This window comes from Oncorhynchus keta, chromosome 11 (genome assembly GCF_023373465.1).
Source record: "Oncorhynchus keta strain PuntledgeMale-10-30-2019 chromosome 11, Oket_V2, whole genome shotgun sequence".
Lineage (NCBI taxonomy): Eukaryota > Metazoa > Chordata > Actinopteri > Salmoniformes > Salmonidae > Oncorhynchus > Oncorhynchus keta.
Window position 1 is genome coordinate 28,886,556 of NC_068431.1, and position 20,768 is coordinate 28,907,323.

At 42.1% G+C, this 20,768-nt stretch overlaps 1 protein-coding gene across 2 annotated transcripts in view; it reads left to right on the forward strand.

Moving 5' to 3' along the window:
• The window catches only part of ap2b1 (adaptor related protein complex 2 subunit beta 1), an 86,171-nt gene that overhangs the window by 19,272 nt on the left and 46,131 nt on the right, over positions 1-20,768 (forward strand). For both annotated transcript variants that reach the window (XM_035780155.2, XM_035780156.2), the window contains exons 12-14: positions 54-152; positions 270-529; positions 722-917. In XM_035780155.2, coding sequence (XP_035636048.2) covers positions 54-152; positions 270-529; positions 722-917 — 555 coding nt within the window. The remainder of the gene's footprint in view (positions 1-53; positions 153-269; positions 530-721; positions 918-20,768) is intronic.

Sequence of the window (20,768 nt, forward strand, 5' to 3'; positions counted from 1 at the left end):
CAGGTATGAGGTTGGGTCAGACCATTCACAGCCTTGGGGGTGTGTTGTTTCAGGTCCAGCTCACTCTTCTCACAGCCATCGTCAAGCTTTTCCTCAAGAAGCCCTCTGAGACTCAGGAGCTGGTGCAGCAGGTCCTCAGTCTGGCCACACAGGTGAGACACACACATACACACACCAACACGTCTCCCTCTTTTTTTTCAAACTGTCCCAAACTTAAACTCATCAATATCTATTCTCAACTGTGATTCTTCTCCCTTGTGTCCTCCTAGGACTCCGACAACCCTGATCTGCGTGACAGGGGTTACATCTACTGGCGCCTGCTGTCCACCGATCCGGTAACGGCCAAGGAGGTGGTCTTGTCCGAAAAGCCCCTGATCTCGGAGGAGACAGACCTGATTGAGCCCACCCTTCTGGACGAGCTCATTTGCCACATTGGCTCCCTAGCCTCCGTCTACCACAAGCCCCCCAACGCCTTTGTGGAGGGCAGCCATGGCATCCATCGCAAGCACCTGCCCATCCAGCACGGCAGGTGAGACACAGTTACCAGGAAGTTACCAAAGTCCCAGAAGACACACTCACCTAACCCCCAAACAACACGTCCCTCTCCGTCTAGCACAACACATAGGCAATCATTGCTTACAAACAAATACCAAGATCTGCTCCCCCATATAACTTAAATAAAATATTAATTAAATACTGTATATCTGTGCCTGCCTCTCAGCATTGACACAGGCGAGAGCCCTGTGAGCGCAGGGCCAGCGGTCCCTATTGAACAGGCCCAGTCAGTCATCCCTTCCCAGGGAGACCTGCTGGGAGATCTGCTCAACCTGGACCTGGGTCCCCCCGTCAATGTGCCCCAGGTCTCCTCCATGCAGATGGGCGCTGTCGACTTGCTGGGCGGAGGCCTCGACAGCCTGGTGAGTGAGAGATACACAACATACTCACGTAAAGGTTTAGATCCCTCATGTAGTCCATGAGGGATCAATAGGACAGCATTCTTCCTGATTGATGTTTTATTGTGCCATGAACAATGTGGAGAGTATGTCTCCTTTTAGCGTGGCTGTCAGTGTGCGTTCCCCGGGCTGAGTTGAGCTGAGGTGATGTAGGGGCTTCTGGCTGACACAGTGAGGGTGGTGTATGCTGAGCTGTGGCAATAGATATCCACTATATCAGTGAGAAGCTGGTCTCCCTGTCCCTGATTGATCTGCCAGACGCTGGTACAGAAAGGCAGACAGGGCAGGGGCGTCACGATGCAGCGTCACACTGATATCTCAATACAGCAGAGACATGAGGCGGACGCTTGGCACACCATGGTGGTACTGGCACGCAAACAGCAAACCAAAGTTTGGTCCAAATGGTACAGGATAGTAGCATCTTGTCAGTTGCTAATATTATTGCACTGTCAAGATTGTTTTGGGCTTTATACAGATTACTTGTTTTGGGTGACAAGATGGTGCCTATTATTTAACATATCAGTTTTACTAAACGTCCTAGTTAGCCAGCTATAAAAAGCTAATTTCCATCCATGGTGTAACAATGTGATAATGATTTGAGTGTGGTTTGGCATGCAAGTCTTGTTTTGGGACTGCTTTTTAGGAAGCTTTATTAATGTCTTATGTTTTACGAAAACTTCCTCCTCTTGACAAAGTCATTATAGCTTTTTAATGATATTAGCTGGTGATTGTGTTCCCTAGCCTGAAGGGACAGCCGCAGCGGTTGTTCTACTCTACGGATAGGAAAGAAATGTTGTCAGACAGTCTACAGTCGTGGCCAAAAGTTTTGAGAATGACACATTCATTTTCACAAAGTCTGCTGCTTCAGTGTCTTTAGATATTTTTGTCAGATGTTACTATGGAATACTGAAGTATAATTACAAGCATTTCATAAGTGTCAAAGGCTTTAATTGACAATTACATGAAGTTGATGCGAAGAGTCAATATTTGCAGTGTTGACCCTTCTTTTTCAAGAACTCTGCAATCCACCTTGGCATGCTGTCAATTAACTTCTGGGCCACATCCTGACTGATAGCAGCCCATTCTTGCATAATCAATGCTTGGAATTTGTCAGAATTTGTGGGGTTTTGTTTGTCCACCTGCCTCTTGAGGATTGACCACAAGTTCTCAATGGGTCTGGGGAGTTTCCTGACCATGGACCCAAAATATCAATGTTTTGTTCCCCGAGCCACTTAGTTATCACTTTTGCCTAATGGCAAGGTGCTCCATCATGCTGGAAAAGGCATTGTTCGTCACCAAACTGTTCCTGGATGTTTGGGAGAAGTTGCTCTCGGAGGATGTGTTGGTACCATTCTTTATTCATGGCTGTGTTCTTAGGCAAAATTGTGAGTGTCACCTTGTCACCTTGTCTTCTCTGGACAAGCTTTTTTACGGATGCCCCAAACAATCGGAAAGGGGATTCACCAGAGAAAATGACTTTACCCCAGTCCTCAGCAGTCCAATCCCTGTACCTTTTGCAGAATATCAGTCTGTCCCTGATGTTTTTCCTGGAGAGAAGTGGCTTCTTTGCTGCCCTTCTTGACACTAGGCCATCCTCCAAAAGTCTTTGCCTCACACCTGCCTGCTGCCATTCCTGAGCATGCTCTGTACTGGTGGTGCCCTGGTCCCGCAGCTGAATCATCTTTAGGAGACGGTCCTGGCGCTTGCTGGATTTTCTTGGGCGCCCTGAAGCCTTCTTCACAACAATTGAACTGCTCTCCTTGAAGTTCTTGATGATCCGATAAATGGCTGATTTAGGTGCAATCTTACTGGCAGCAATTTGCCTGTGAAGCCCTTTTTGTGCAAAGCAATGATGACGGCACGTGTTTCCGTGCAGGTAACCATGGTTGACAGAGGAAGAACAATAATTCCAAGCACCACCCTCCTTTTGAAGCTTCCAGTCTGTTATTTGAACTCAATCAGCATGACCGAGTGATCTCCCGCCTTGTCCTCATCAACACTCACACCTGTGTTAATGAGAGAATCACTGACATGATGTCAGCTGGTCGTTTGTGGCAGGGCTGAAATGCAGTGGAAATGTTTTTCTGGGATTCAGTTAATTTGCATGGCAAAGAGGGACTTTGCAATTAATTGCATTTCATCTGATCACTCTTCATAACATTCTGGAGTATATGCAAATTGCCATCATACAAACTGAGGCAGCAGACTTTGTGAAAATATATATTTGTGTCATTCTCAACTTTTGGCCACGACTGTACATACAAAATAGGGTTGTAGCTTGTATTGTTGTAGCCACCAAAATGTTGTTCAGAAAGGAAACACCATGTATTAATTTAACCATTGATTAGAAAGTAAATGACAATACATTAGGCATTGGCATTTGTCTCTGCAGCAGCTTAAGGGTAGCACATTGCCATAGCAATTAGGGGCGTGAATGATTAAACTAAATTATAATGTTTAACGTTAATAAAAAATCCCTTACCAAACAACTTTTTTTTCACAAAGTCACAGAGCACTACCACTAACAGGTCCAGATCATTATCATAAATGGAAAAATCTAAATTAAACAAATACCTAATGCAACAGTGCTGTAACGTTTTATATTTACATTACATTTACATTACATTTAAGTCATTTAGCAGACGCTCTTATCCAGAGCGACTTACAAATTGGTGCATTCACCTTATGACATCCAGTGGAACAGCCACTTTACAATAGTGCATCTAAATCTTTTAAGGGGGGTGAGAAGGATTACTTTATCCTATCCTATCCTAGGTATTCCTTAAAGAGGTGGGGTTTCAGGTGTCTCCGGAAGGTGGTGATTGACTCCGCTGTCCTGGTGTCGTGAGGGAGTTTGTTCCACCATTGGGGGCCAGAGCAGCGAACAGTTTTGACTGGGCTGAGCGGGAACTGTACTTCCTCAGTGGTAGGGAGGCGAGCAGGCCAGAGGTGGATGAACGCAGTGCCCTTGTTTGGGTGTAGGGCCTGATCAGAGCCTGGAGGTACTGAGGTGCCGTTTCCCTCACCCTACATCATTTGTCAAATTCATTCCAGCATTTGCCAATAAAGCAATATATTCAGTGAATTCAATTTATCCATAGTAAAATTGCATCTCAAAGGGCTTGGGAGTGACACTGGCTCTTTTGCAATCTTCAGACTTTTTGCAACCTACAATTTATTTGGTTAGCCGCATCAACTGCAGATTTCTTTAGGGGTACGCCTCTTCTGTGATGTACGCATTTGCACTCCTAAACAACGAGATTTTAAAAAACTTTTGCAAAGGGTAAAGTCTACAAAACGTAGTCCACTCTGTTCATAACATATTATAGTTTTTGGAACAGAACTGTATTGAGATCAAATGTTTCATCGATGAGAAAATGTGCAGAATTTCGGCTTAAATCCATCTCGTTCCGTATTCTCCTACTGCCGGCCAGTGGGCTTCCTCTCCCTACCATATTTGTTAGTGAGTGGAAACGCTAAGCGGATGCTTCACATTTATAGAACAATTGTGTATCTGTGATATAGCCATCTTTGACTTTGTGGTCATGGTAACTAGTGGAAACCGCATCCACTGGAGATCCATAGTGGCCACTAGCGACTGCGCAGCAGGGGGGGGGGGGTGTAGTAAGCTTACTTACGTTAGTAGATATGCATCTTTCAAATTATTTGCCACTAATATTAAGCGCTCTGCACATCATCGTGATTAAGTTTGAAAAATGACAGAGAAAGGCAAGCGACAGCAGCGAACAGCCTGCTCTTCCACGAGTCAGTACAGTATAATTGAGTCTGCTAAGCTGCGCTATGCTGAAGTACGAACTGACTGCTGGGAACATGTCTACAACTTCAACAGCAAGCTGTCAAATTATTGTAAATAATTGACAAGCTACACTCTGTTTATCAGTGCAGTGACGAACATCCTTACATGTCATGCTGACCTCACCGCTCGCATCATGTACGTGAGCATTACAAAATAAATGTACACATACATGTTATTCATTCATTGCACCCACATTGCTCGCACGCATCAACGAGCACCTGCGTAGCCAGGCCCTAAAATAGAACTTGGTTCTATTTGTGACGCTTGACACGCTGCAAATCCTGTCTTTCCCATCTCCTCATTGGTTTTTAGGAGCATATATTCACGTGGGTGATTGAAAGATAAATTGAGGTCCACACTCCAATCCAGTTGGTGGTGGTAATGCACCTTAAAGTTGGTTGCCAACCTCCATATTAAGTCCGAAGAAGAAGAAGCCGGAAGGAGGAGAGATTACCCTTTTATATGTGTATTCATTGTCAAAGTAGAGGACCTTGTGCATTTCATGTCAAATAACAACCCAATGATTATATCCCAGGACAAATTAGCTAGCAATAGCAAGCTAGCTATCTAAATTGCAGTAAATGTTTAATGGTTTTAAATCTGTCCCCAAATTAACATAGTTGGTTCAGAGTTTGTTTTGATATGCCTGTCCTGATCGCGTCTGGTGTGGGTGGACAATATCAACATGTGCGCGATGGCGCGCACACACACACGCACAAGCGGTCTGGTCTGCATGTTAGCTAGCTAGCTAAAATTCCATATCTGTGTTTCAGTGAAGATAGTTAGAAGCAGGCAGGTTACAACAAGCTAAATCAGCTGATGAAATCACCGGCGGCCATTATACTTGCACATATTGTGTGCAGGACTAGAGAGATGTTTTTGCTTTCTCAGAGTATGTGTCTCTGCCCAGTGTCTGTGTTTCATAGCAATTGAGTCATGCACAAGATGGTTGGATTTAGAATGCAGTTAGGACATCGAGGGTGCATTGTCTCAATACTTATTTTGGCCAAACCACTTGCGGACTCAAGTGATCACTATTGAACACAACAGCAAGTGGCCACTCGATAAAGGGCTTAGGGGCCAAGTGTTGAGATTCAGCCTATGACTGCTGTATATAGAACTTCATTAACCCCCTTGTGGTTATACGCAATAGGACCACCATACGCAATAGGATCACCATACGCAATAGGATCACCATACGCAATAGGATCACCATACGCAATAGGATCACCATACGCAATAGGATCACCATACGCAATAGGATCACCATACGCAATAGGATCACCATACGCAATAGGACCACCATACGCAATAGGACCACCATACGCAATATGATCACCATACGCAATAGGATCACCATACGCAATAGGATCACCATACGCAATAGGATCACCATACGCAATAGGATCACCATAAGCAATTGGATGACCATAAGCAATAGGATCACCATAAGCAATAGGATCACCATAAGCAATAGGATCACCATAAGCAATAGGATCACCATAAGCAATAGGATCACCATAAGCAATAGGATCACCATACGCAATAGGACCACCATACGCAATAGGACCACCATACGCAATAGGATCACCATAAGCAATTGGATGACCATAAGCAATAGGATCACCATAAGCAATAGGATCACCATAAGCAATAGGATGACCATAAGCAATAGGATGACCATAAGCAATAGGATCACCATACGCAATAGGATCACCATACGCAATAGGATCACCATACGCAATAGGATCACCATAAGCAATTGGATGACCATAAGCAATAGGATCACCATACGCAATAGGACCTTTGTATGCATTGTGAATTCACATGGAATTGTATGTATTTATCATTTTAATGATCACCCACAGGAGAGAGTAGGTTCAGAAGGGGATGGGTGAATTGGCACTGAGGTGGGAAGTCCCTGCTCTGGATGTTAATTTGTTAGCTGACATTTTCAAGAGACTACACCTTCGATTGAGATAAAACAATGTGTAAGCTCAACCATGAGGAATCATATTGTCCTAGATACACCACCTCACTCCAAACCTTTTTCCAAAAATCGGCACATTTGTCAATTGGCATTATCCAGGCCAGGGTAACTGTAGTTGGGCGGGGAGTTCAGCGTAGCGAATTAGGGGTTGCGTCTTGCCTGCCGCATAGAGCGGGGCCTCATCGTGATAAGTGATTATTCCGGCTGTCTCGCTGTGTTCCTTATCCGTCTTGGGTGGCGCTCTCAGATTATAAAGGGTTTCCAATTAAATCTTAATTGGACAGTCATTAAAACTGCAGTGACTCCAATCCAAGTTGGAGAGTCCAAACTGGGACATATTACCGCTATGCTGCTACACAAGGTTTAAACCACTCTGCTGAGTAATTACAGTGGGGAGTGAAAGCTACTCTCTTGCCTCTTTGATCAGCCATTCTGCAGACCTGTAAGCCAATTCGGCCAATTAATGGAATCAATATCGGTTTTAATGAAAGGCAAAGAGCCCTGAACTGAAACAGCCCTCAGTAGTTAGTTTAGCACTGATAACGTCCAAGGGCTCTCTTCTCGCAGTCAGAGCTTGGGTTTAAATACTTCTATGAAGGATATTGTGGCTCCAGATTGAACACAGAGCAATAATAGTTTTATTTGCTATATATTTGTAAAATAGAAAATAAAAAAGCAGGCCTAAGCTTAATGTGGGGCGATTAGGGATGTAACAATTCACTGATATGATCGGTCCCTGTTCAAATGTTTAAGATATGAGTGCATCGGTCCGCGGGACCCCAAACGGATCCAAATGTAGCATGCTTCGGACACAAAATCTTTTCAAACGTTACGAATGCCGGTTCACACATTTTTCTTGCTCAAATGACTCTTGCTCTACCTTCTGAAAATACCTTATCTTATGTGACAACTGTGTCCTCTCCTTCAGTGTCGAACGAAGCATGTATTTGTGTTGCCAGTCATTGATCTACAAGTCATTTTGCATGCCAAACAACCCCAGGCAATGTCAGTAGCCTAGTCAAGCTTTACATGCTGACCAACGAGAGTAGGCCTATTCCTGATCTGGCACATCTGCATATCACCTTCAGCATTCAAATGTTTGTAAAAATGGCTTGCTCTTTATTAGTCGAGTGACAACCAATGTATTTTGCTAGGTTATTTTTAATCAAATGCACTGGTGAAAATTGTGTTTTACCGGAATAAAAGTAGCACCGGAGACAACTCTCATCTGGCTATACATGCTGACATGCTGACTATACATGCTGACTGGGGCTTTTATTTTGATTGTTCAGGTTCACCATCAGAAATAGTTTTGGTAGTTTTGCTTGTAACAATCAGTATATACAGTACAGTGCCTTCAGAAAGTATTTACACCCCTTGACTTTTTCCACATTTACAAAGTTACAAAGTTGATAAAAAATCTATTTAATTGTCATTTTTTGGTCAACAATCTACATAAAATACTCTAATGCCAAAGTGGAAGAAAAAAATGTATTAATGAAACATTAAACGCATACACTACCGTGCAAAAGTTGAGTCACTTATTAATTTTCTTATTTTTAAAGAAACGCAATTTTTTTGTCCATTAAAATAACATCAAATTGATCATAAATACAGTGTAGACATTGTTAATGTTGCAAATGACTATTGTAGCTGGAAACAGCAGTATCTACATAGGCATACATACAGTGGGGCAAAAAAGTATTTAGTCAGCCACCAATTGTGCATGTTCTCCCACTTAAAAAGATGAGAGAGGCCTATGACAGACAAAATGAGAGAGAAAAAATCCAGAAAATCACATTGTAGGATATTGTTATGAATTTATTTGCAAATTATGGTGGAAAATAAGTATTTGGTCAATAACAAACGTTTATCTCAATACTTTGTTATATATCCTTTGTTGGCAATGACAGAGGTCAAACGATTTCTGTAAGTCTTCACAAGTTTGAGGCGGCTTATGGTAGAGAAATAAAAAATGTCATTCTCTGGCAACAGCTCTGTTGGACATTCCTGTAGTCAGAAAGACAAAACTGTAGCCTTTTATTGTCCCCAGCGCAAAGTGCACCTGTGTAATGATCATGTAAAAATATAAAAACTTTTGAATATGAGACGGGGTTGAAATCTAATGTTTTAGAGTTTTTACTGACTTGCAGTGAGCTCTTACTTTCACTTTGAACATACAGTACAGGTAGCAAAAAAAGTTATTGTTGTCCTCGTTATGAAATGGTCAACTTTAATCAGCTTCTTTATGCCACACCTGTCAGGTGGATGGATTATCTTGGCAAAAGAGAAATGCTCACTAACAGGAATGTAAACAATTTTGTGCAAAAAGTTTGAGAGAAATAAGCTTTTTGTGCGTATGAAACATTTCTGGGATCTTTTATTTCGCCTCATGAAAAATGGGAGTATCAAATACAAATTGCACTACTTCACCTGCAATCAAAATATATTATTCATGTCTGTCAAGTGTCTACTCTGAATTCCCATATGGGCTTGTTCCTCAAAATACACCGTTTTTGAATCACCAGCTAAATGCAGTGCAATGTCAAATGAGTCTTTCATTTCGACACTCATCATTTTCCCTGTGTATTTACTACCCGGTTGTCATCTACACATTCTGTCGCAGCAAAAGCAATACTTTCTCCTTCCGAAACTGGGAGAGTGAGTAAGATTCCAATATTCTGAAGTAATTGTATTTAAGAGTGGCTGGGCACTCCTGGGAATGGCAGGCTGCTCTCATTGGAGAAGTAGAATGGTATCAGGGAACTGCCTAGAATCCTGTTAACTACAATTTCCCCTTACACGGAATGACATATTCCCTCTAAGAGGTCCTAAACTCAGGAGGACCTCCTTTGGGAGTGACTTGAGTCATCATGGCTTTAGACATTTCTACTTGGACCCTTGAGGAAGCTAACCAATGAAATCATCATGGGCCAGATATAAACAAATGGAGAGAAATAGGATAGGCATATCCTATACGAGAGCTGGGTTTCATGGTAACTCAAACCCCGGGCTTTATCGTAGTCATCAGGTGGAGATTGTATCCTTTCCCTACACCTCCAGTAACAGCCCTAGATCACTACCCTCTACACCAGATAACTAGCCTGTTCATGCTCATGTCATTCTGTTTTACAGCTTTCTGGGCCACTGTAAAAGGAACTCTGACAGTGGATTTAACATACAATTGAAGTCTGAAGTTTACATACACTTAGGTTGGAGTCATTGAAACTCGTTTTTCAACCACTCCACAAATTTCTTATTAATAAACTATAGTTTTGGCAAATCGGTTTGGTCATTTTTCCAACAATTGTTTACAGACAGATTATGTCAATTATAATTCACTGTATCACAATTCCAATGGGTCAAAGGTTTACATACACTAAGTTGACAGTGCCTTTTAAACAGCTTGGAAAATTCCAGAAAATGATATCATGGCTTTAGAAGCTTCTGATAGGCTAATTGACATCATTTAAGTCAATTGGAGGTGTACCTGTGGATGTATTTCAAGGCCTACCTTCAAACTCAGTGCCTCTTTGCTTGACATCATGAGAAAATCAAAACAAATGAGCCAAGACCTGAGAAAAAAATATCTCCACAAGTCTGGTTCATCCTTGGGAGCAATTTCCAAATGCTTGAAGGTATCACGTTCAACTGGTGCACTTCACAAAACAGATGGCATAATGAGGTAGGAAAATGATGTGGATATATTGAAGCAACATCTCAAGACATCAGTCAGGAAGTTAAAGCTTGGTTGCCAATGGGTCTTCCAAATGGACAATGACCCCAAGTATTCTTCCAAAGTTGTGGAAAAATGGCTTAAGGACAACAAAGTCAAGGTATTGGAGTGGCCATCAAAGCCCTGACCTCAATCCTATAGAAAATATGTGGGCAGAACTGAAAAAGCATGTGCGATCAAGGAGGCCTACTAACCTGACTCAGTTACACTAGCTCTGTCAGGAGGAATCGGCCAAAATTCACCCAACTTATTGTGGGAAGCTTGTAGAAGGCTACCCAAAACATTTGACCAAAGTTAAACAATATAAAGGCAATGCTACCGAATACTAATTGAGTGTATGTAAACTTCTGACCCACTGGGAATGTGATGAAAGAAATAAAAGCTTAAATAAATCATTCTCTCTACTATTATTCTGACATTTCACATTCTTAAATTTAAGTGGTGATCCTAACAGACCTAAGACAAGGAATTTTTACTAAGATTAAATGTCAGGAATTGTGAATAACTGAGTTTAAATGTATTTGGCTAAGGTGTATGTAAACTTCTGACTTCAACTGTATATACGCTACTTCACAGGACGGTTGACTTAACAAATGTGCCACTTCACAGGACATGACTCCTGTCCACTGTAGGGTTGCAAAGCGTCGGAAACTTTCCTGTAAATTTCTGGAATTTTTCAAGAAATTTTCCATGGGAAGTTAAGGCCGGGAATTCTGCATAAATTCATCAAAAAAGTTAGCTTATAACAGTGAACCATTTTTGTGGGATACACATAAGGCAATTCTAGGTCTTGTGGCATATTTTTGTTAAACTATCCCCAATAAAATGGAATTGCAAACCTCTGCATTTGCAGTGCATTCTTCCATCACATATGTAGTGCACTCTTCCATCACATGTACAGCTGATTCTCAAGATCTTGCACACCAATGAGATGCTGTTGAGCCCACACTACTACACTGTCTGAGCCAAGGACTACATGCTTTCTGGTTTTGATAACAATACTGGGTGGGGTGAATATATTTTATATGACATAAATTATTTTTTGTTAACTAGTAAATCCTAGTAGCCTACAGCAAAGTGTGTTTAATCATTTCTAACTTGTTAACACATTCTGCTAGTTAGTTTTTGCTACCATTTTGGCTTGCCTGAGCCTGCTAACTGAGGAGTGTTTCACCTGTTTCCATACATGTTTCCATACGTTTAATTTAAAAACATATATCTTACAAAGACATTGTTTAATCTAACTGCTTAACTATTTATATGTACATGGAATTGTCTTTATTTTTTTACTCTTTTTATTTTATTTATCTTTACAGGAAAATGCCCGGGGCACTATCTGATGTGTGGAGACATTTCACTGCAGCTAATGTAGAAGGAAAAGCTGTGTACATTTGCAAATACTGTGCTAAGAAATATGTGAAGAATGCAACAAAGATGCCGAAACATCTGGCCAAGTGCATGAAGTTCCCTCAGCGCTCACAACAAGCAACCTCTGACAAAAGTCCCTCTACTTTTATTCAAGGTGAAAATGATGAATCAGACACCTTATCGATAGCAACAGCTCACGGTCCTTCTGGAATCAGAAGTGTTTTTGACTCAATGGAGGACGTAGTCAGAGAAATGCTGATGAATGTCTTGCTCGAGCTGTGTTCAGCAACTGGTTCACCTCTGATGCTCACAGGCAATGTGTATTGGAAGAGATTTCTGAATGTTCTTTGCCCAGCATACATCCCTCCAACCAGACATGCTTTATTTACTCATTTGCTGGATGCAGAATTCAACAGATTTCAATTGAAAGTCAAGCAAATCATAGGGAAAGCAGTCTGAATTGCAATCATCTTTGATGGGTGGTCGAATGTTCATGGGCAAGGAATAATTTACTACATCATCTCCACCCTCAACCAGTATTCTACAAGACCACAGACACAAGGGACAACAGACACACCGGTCTCTACATTGCAGATGAGCTGAAGGCAGTCATCAATGACCTTGGACCACAGAAGGTATTTGCACTGGTGACAGACAATGCTGCGAACATGAAGGTTGCTTGGTCTAAAGTGGAGGAGTCCTACCCTCACATCACACCCATTGGTTGTGCTGCTCATGCATTGAATCTGCTCCTCAAGGACATCACGGCACTGAAAACAATGGATACACTCTACAAGAGAGCCAAGGAAATGGTTAGGTATGTGAAGGGTCATCCAGTTATAGCAGCAATCTATCTCACCAAGCAAAGTGAGACGAATAAGAGCACCACATTGAAGCTGCCCAGCAACACCCGTTGGGGTGGTGTTGTCATCATGTTTGACAGTCTCCTGGAGGGAAAGGAGTCTTTCCAATAAATTACCATATCACAGTCTGCCGATATGGACAGCACCATCAAGAGGATCCTCCTGGATGATGTGTTTTGGGAGAGAGTGGTAAGCAGCCTGAAACTCCTGAAACCTATAGCAGTAGCCATTGCACAGATTGAGGGAGACAATGCCATCCTGTCTGATGTTCAGACTCTGCTTGCAGATGACAGAGAAGAAATCCGTACTGCCCTGCCAACTTCACTGTTGCTCCAAGCAGAGGAAACTGCAATTCTGAAATGCATCAAAAAAGCGTGAAGACTTCTGCCTGAAGCCCATACACACCGCAGCGTACGTGTTGGACCCCAAGTACAGTGCCTTGCGAAAGTATTCGGCCCCCTTGAACTTTGCGACCTTTTGCCACATTTCAGGCTTCAAACAAAGATATAAAACTGTATTTTTTGCGAAGAATCAACAAGTGGGACACGATCATGAAGTCGAACAACATTTATTGGATATTTCAAACTTTTTTAACAAATCAAAAACTGAAAAATTGGGCGTGCAAAATTATTCAGCCCCTTTACTTTCAGTGCAGCAAACTCTCTCCAGAAGTTCAGTGAGGATCTCTGAATGATCCAATGTTGACCTAAATGACTAATGATGATAAATACAATCCACCTGTGTGTAATCAAGAGTCCATATAAATGCACCTGCACTGTGATAGTCTCAGAGGTCCGTTAAAAGCGAGGGAGAGCATCAGGAAGAACAAGGAACACACCAGGCAGGTCCGAGATACTGTTGTGAAGAAGTTTAAAGCCGGATTTGGATACAAAAAGATTTCCCAAGCTTTAAACATCCCAAGGAGCACTGTGCAAGCGATAATATTGAAATGGAAGGAGTATCAGACCACTGCAAATCTACCAAGACCTGGCCGTCCCTCTAAACTTTCAGCTCATACAAGGAGAAGACTGATCAGAGATGCAGCCAAGAGGCCCATGATCACTCTGGATGAAATGCAGAGATCTACAGCTGAGGTGGGACACTCTGTCCATAGGACATCAATCAGTCATATATTGCACAAATCTGGCCTTTATGGAAGAGTGGCAAGAAGAAAGCCATTTCTTAAAGATATCCATAAAAAGTGTTGTTTAAAGTTTGCCACAAGCCACCTGGGAGACACACCAAACATGTGGAAGAAGGTGCTCTGGTCAGATAAAACCAAAATTGAACTTTTTGGCAACAATACAAAACGTTATGTTTGGCGTAAAAGCAACACAGCTCATCACCCTGAACACACCATCCCCACTGTCAAACATGGTGGTGGCAGCATCATGGTTTGGGCCTGCCTGCTTTTCTTCAGCAGGGACAGGGAAGATGGTTCAAATTGATGGGAAGATGGATGGAGCCAAATACAGGACCATTCTGGAAGAACCTGATGGAGTCTGCAAAAGACCTGAGACTGGGTTGGAGATTTGTCTTCCAACAAGACAATGATCCAAAACATAAAGCAAAATCTACAATGGAATGGTTCAAAAATAAATATATCCAGGTGTTAGAATGGCCAAGTCAAAGTCCAGACCTGAATCCAATCTAGAATCTGTGGAAAGAACTGAAAACTGCTGTTCACAAATGCTCTCCATCCAACCTCACTGAGCTCGAGCTATTTTGCAAGGAGGAATGGGAAAAAATTTCAGTCTCTCGATGTGCAAAACTGAGAGAGACATACCCCAAGCGACTTACAGATGTAATCGCAGCAAAAGGTGGCGCTACAAAGTATTAATTGAAGGGGGCTGAATAATTTTGCACGCCCAATTTTTTAGTTTTTGATTTGTTAAAAAAGTTCGAAATATCCAATAAATGTCGTTCCACTTCATGATTGTGTCCCACTTGTTGTTGATTCTTCACAAAAAAATACGGTTTTATCTTTATGTTTGAAGCCTGAAATGTGGCAAAAGGTCGCAAAGTTCAAGGGGGGCAAATACTTTGGCAAGGCACTGTATGCTGGCAAGAGCATCCTGTCTGGTGCAGAGATCAACAAGGCCTATGGTGTTATCACTACTGTGTCTCGCCACCTTGGCCTGGATGAGGGCAAGGTTCTTGGTAGTCTGGCGAAATACACTTCCAAGCAAAGGCTTTGGGATGGAGATGCAATGTGGCAGTTGTGCCAACATATCTCATCAGCCACCTGGTGGAAGGGACTTTGTGGATCTGAGGCTCTTTCCCCTGTTTCCTCCATCATCCTCCAAATCCCACCAACATCAGCCACCTCAGAGCGCAACTGGTCCTTGTTTGGGAACACACACACCCAAGCACGCAACAGGCTGACTGACCACATACAAGGGTTGAAAAATTGGTGGCCATCCGGGCAAATATGAGGCTTTTTGAGCCTGATAACAAGCCATCCTCAACAAGGTTGGAAAGTGACAGTGAAGATGAGGCCTCAGAGTCTGATGTTAAAGAGGTGGACATTGAGGAGGTCCAGGGAGAAGACATTGAAGCCTGAGAGGAGGACAACCAAAGCTTTAGTTTCCAGACTATCATTTTCATATGTTGAAAATGTTTTTGGGAGAAGCGATGGATCATTGGGGATCATTCCCTTTCTTTTGTTGTTCAGTGAAATCATCCCATGTGAAGAGTCCACTCATTTAATTCATTTAATTCGTAATTAAATTGTTTTTTATTTCTATTGGATTTATTTAATAATTTGAAATTATATCTACTTATGATAAGGTGAAAGGTTTATTTTTATATTTCCATATATGGTAGATATATCCAATGCAGAAAACATCTACATTTAAATGGTATTCATATGAATTTGCATATATTTCTGTTAATTCAAGTTAATTCCCATGGAAAGTTTTCACCTGAATATTCCTCCAAATGTGCAACCCTAGTCCAGTGGTATTGAAGTGTAGTCCAGTGGTATGACAGTGGTATTGAAGTGTAGTCCAGTGGTATTGAAGTGTAGTCCAGTGGTATGACAGTGGTATTGAAGTGTAGTCCAGTGGTATGACAGTGGTATTGAAGTGTAGTCCAGTGGTATGACAGTGGTATTGAAGTGTAGTCCAGTGGTATGACAGTGGTATTGAAGTGTAGTCCAGTGGTATGACAGTGGTATTGAAGTGTAGTCCAGTGGTATTGAAGTGTAGTCCAGTGGTATGACAGTGGTATTGATACACTCAATTCAGACCATTTTATACATCCAAGTCAGGTTTGGGATTATGCAGCACCCTGCCTTTTAAGTGTTACCTCCCCATTGCCCATGCCATATAAATATAATCTCATTCTTGTTCTGTGGCCCATATCTTTGAACATGCTTCCATACCCACTGCAGACAGACAGTGTTACTAGTGGTTTGAGGCTGCATTGACAGACAAGCTAGACAATGACATGCTGTCATTAGAAGGGCAAAATGGAGGAAGGATTAAGGCGACAGAAAGGGCTGAGTCAGCACCCTGAGTTTTAATATTAAAGCTGACCTTCTGGATGAGGAGAATGAGCCAGATTAACCTGACAAGCATTCAAAGTCCCGTGTGCTATCAGTTTTTCAATGCACATTGACTGGGTTCTTCTCTTTAAGATACCCTATCGCTCCACTATTTCTGGTTACAAAAATTCTAATAGTTCGCTTAAGTATAGTGTAGAGAATCATTGTACCATCTACACCACTGTGAAATACAGTATCTTTTCCATAACCAAAAATATTGTATTTTCAGCTGTTTGAAGCTGGGTGTACAAAAATGAAAATAAAAGACATAAAAACTCAACTTAAGAATGGGAAGCACAGAAGTAGCGCACCTAGAACAGATTTACCACTTCTTAGACTTGCTTTCAATGAGAGTGACACATCTATAACACACATTTCTATGTGAATTTGGTCGGGTCGCCCAAAAAGTTACTTATTGGAACTTTAAAGCTGCCATTATCAGACCCCTCCAAGACTGATTTACATATTGAATCAGGCTTTTCAATGAAAACTCAATTTCTCTGAGGTGACACCTACTGAAATTGTGAAGGACTAACCTATCTATACGTTTGTCTCCCAATACAAATTAAATGTGACAGTTAAAGGGAAAATCCACTCAAAACCACTCATTCCTTCACTTGGCAGTGTTAAATAACACTAATATGTGAGAACAATATTTGTTGTGAACAAATGTTTCATTTTGGTGTTGTAATAAGGCTTGTAGCAACATGGAAAATCTTTGTGGAAATCTGTTGCAGCTCAAGTTGACTACAATATCCACAGTGCAATGCTCCCTCTATGGGCGGGCTGGTTGGCTAGGTAGGTAGGTAGCTACACACAGTAATACCAAAGACAATATCAGCATGTAACGTAACTAGTTAGTGCAGTTTGTTTAGGCGATTTTACAGCTATCAATTAATAGTCTACAATCTCATGTTCAACCTGCAGATCGATGTGCCTCAGAGTGGAGTCTAACATTCACAACAGCATATATACTTTTGAGGAGATGTGAAACGTTGCCCATGCTACGGCAATGGGCCGTGCCCTGCATTCTGGGCGGTTCTGGGACCAGGAGTGCTCTCCATCAAGGAATGAATGGGAGTCTATTGGGCAATAGCTCAAAAACCCAACATTAGCACGAATTTAGTCAACAAGAAGTACAACATTACACATTTTTCCAAGATGTGAGATAATTAACTTGCTATCTGTATTATCGTATAGCTTTGTAATCATGACATTACTTACTTTCGAGGGAAATGGGCACGTTTCTCTTCATAAACACTGACTTTGAGAAGGGATTGCATGACAATTAGCCTAGCAATCGTGTGACGCAGCATGGCAATGTGAATGCTTCTGGGTGGGGTGTTATACTTTTCTTCATTCATTCGATTCCTATCTCCTTTCTATAATATCTCTGGCAATGGCACCTAGCAATGCACCCTGGACTAAAGAGGCAGACAAATAGGAGACGTTTGCTAGACCCTTTGTTAAATGACACATTTCTCGGGGTAGGAGTCATCGCAAAAATATGATCAATGGCTCATTCGATAGAAAACATCCTCCCGAGTTATGACATCAGCCAGTATTGAAATCTGACATATATGATAGACGTTTTCGCCATCTAAAAGTAATATTCCTATTAACTTCCAGTGTAGTGAGAGCGACTTTATCACAGTGCTACGTCATACCGGACGGATTTCTGCCTGCTTGAACGCCAATAACTCAGATACACATGAAAACAACTTTTTTTTAAAACTTTTTTTTCTCACCTTTATTTAGCAGGTAGGCCAGTTGAGAACAAGTTCTCATTTACAACTCCGACCTGGCCAAGATGAAACAAAGCAGTGTGACAAAAACAATAAAAGAGTTACACATTAAGAACCGTACAGTCAATAACATAATAGAAAAAAATATATGTACAGTGTGTGCAAATGTAGAAGAGTAGGGAGGTAAGGCAATAAATAGGCCATAGAGGCGATTACAATTTAGTATTAACACTGGAGTGATAGATGTGCAGATGATGATGTGCAAGTAGAGATACTGGGGTGCAAAAGAGCAAGAGGACAATATGGGGATGAGGTAGTTGGGTGTGCTATTTACAGATTGGCTGTGTACAGGTACAGTGAGCTGCTCTGACAGCTGATGCTTAAAGTTAGTGAGGGAGATAGACCCCAGCTTCAGTGATTTTTGCAAAAGACTTATAGATGACCTGGAGCCAGTGGGTTTGGCGACGAATATGTAGTGAGGGCCAGCCAACGAGAGCATACAGGTCACAGTGGTGGGTAGTATATGGGGCTTTGGTGACAAAATGGATGGCACTGTGATCGACTCCATCCAGTTTGCTGAGTAGAGTGTTGGAGGCTATTTTTTAAATGACATCGCCGAAGTCAAGGATCAGTAAGATTGGCAGCATGAGTGAAGGAGGCTTTGTTGTGAAATAGGAAGCCAATTCTAGATTTAATTTTGGATTGGAGTTCATGTGAGTCTGGAAAGAGAGTTTACAGTCTAACCAGACACCTAGGTATTTGTAGTTGTCCACATATTCTAAGTCAGAACCGGTTTAAGAGCATGCACTTAGTTTTACTGACATTTTAAAGCAGTTGGAGGCCACGGAAGGAGTGTTGTATGGCATTGAAGCTTGTTTGGAGGTTTGTTAACACAGTATCCAAAGAAGGGCCAGAAGTATACAGAATGGTGTAGTCTGCGTAGAGGTGGATAAGAGAATCACCAGCAGCAAGAGCGACATCATTGATATATACAGAGAAAAGAGTCGGCCCGAGAATTGAACCCTGTGGCACCCCTATAGAGACTGCCAGAGGTCCGGACAACAGGCCCTCCGATTTAACACACTGAACTCAATCTGAGAAGTAGTTGGTGAACCAGGCGAGGCAGTCATTTGAAAAGCCAAGGCTATTGAGTTTGCCAATAAGAATGTGGTGATTGACAGAGTCGAAAGCCTTGGCCAGGTCGATGAAGACGGCTGCACAGTACTGTCTTTTATCGATGGCGGTTATGATATTGTTTAGGACCTTGAGCGTGGCTGAGGTGCACCCATGACCAGCTCGGAAACCAGATTGCATAGCGGAGAAGGTAAGGTGGGATTCAAAATGGTCGGTGATCTGTTTGTTAATTTGGCTTTCAAAGATTTTAGAAAGGCAGGGCAGGATGGATTTAGGTCTATAACAGTTTGGGTCTAGAGTGTCTCCCCCTTTGAAGAGGAGGATAACCGCGGCAGCTTTCCAATCTTTGGGGATCTCAGATGACACGAAGGAGAGGTTGAGTAGGCTGGTAATAGGGATTGCAACAATTTTGGCAGATAATTTTAGAAAGAGAGGATCCAGATTTTGCAGCTCTTATAAAACATCAGCTGTCTGGATTTGGGTGAAGGAGAAGCTGGGGGGCTTGGGCAAGTTGCTGCAGGGGGTGCTGAGATGTTGGTAGAGGTAGCCAGGTGGAAAGCATGGTCAGCCGTAGAAAAATGCTTATTGAAATTCTTGATTATCGTAGATTTTTCGGTGGTGACAGCGTTTCCTATCCTCAGTGCAGTGGGCAGCTGGGAGGAGGTGCTCTTATTCTCCATGGACTTTACAGTGTCCCAAAACCTTTTGGAATTAGTGCTACAGGATGCAAATTTCTGATTGAAAAAGCTAGCCTTAGCTTTCCTAACTGACTGAGTATATTGGTTCCTGACTTCCCTGAAAAGTTACATATCGCGGGGGCTATTCGATGCTAATCCAGTACGCCACCGGATGTTTTTGTTCTGGTCAAGGACAGTGAAGTCTGGTGTGAACCATGGGCTATATATGTTCTTAGTTCTACATTCTTTGAATGGGGCATGCTTATTTAAGATGGTAAGGAAAGCACTATTAAAGAGCAACCAGGCATCATCTACTGACGGGATGAACTCAATATCCTTCCAGGATACCCGGGCCAGGTCGATTAGAAAGGCCTGCTCGCTTAAGTGTTTTACTGAGCATTTGACAGTGATAAGGGGTGGTCGTTTGACCGTGGACCCATTACGCACGCAGGCAATGAGGCAGTGATCGCTGAGATCCTGGTTGAAGACATCAGAGTTGTATTTAGAGGGCAGGTTGGTCAGGATGATATCTAAGAGGGTGCCCATGGTTACGGATTTAGGGTTCTACTTGGTAGGTTCCTTAATAATTTGTGTAAGATTGAGGTAATCTATCTTAGATTGTAGGAAGGTCGGGTAGTCCCAATTTAGGTCACCTAACCGTACGAACTCTGAAGACAGATGGGGGGTAAATCAATTCACATATGGTGTCCAGGGCACAGCTGGGGGCTGAAGGGGGTCTATAACAAGCGGCAACTGTGAGAGATTGTTTCTGGAAAGGTGTATTTTTAAAAGTAGAAGCTCGAATTGTTTGGGCACAGACTTGGATAGTATGACAGAACTCTGCAGGCTATCTCTGCAGTAGATTGCAACTCCGCTCCATTTGGCAGTTCTATCTTTTCGGAAATGTTATAGTTAGGGAAGGAAATTTCTGGATTTTT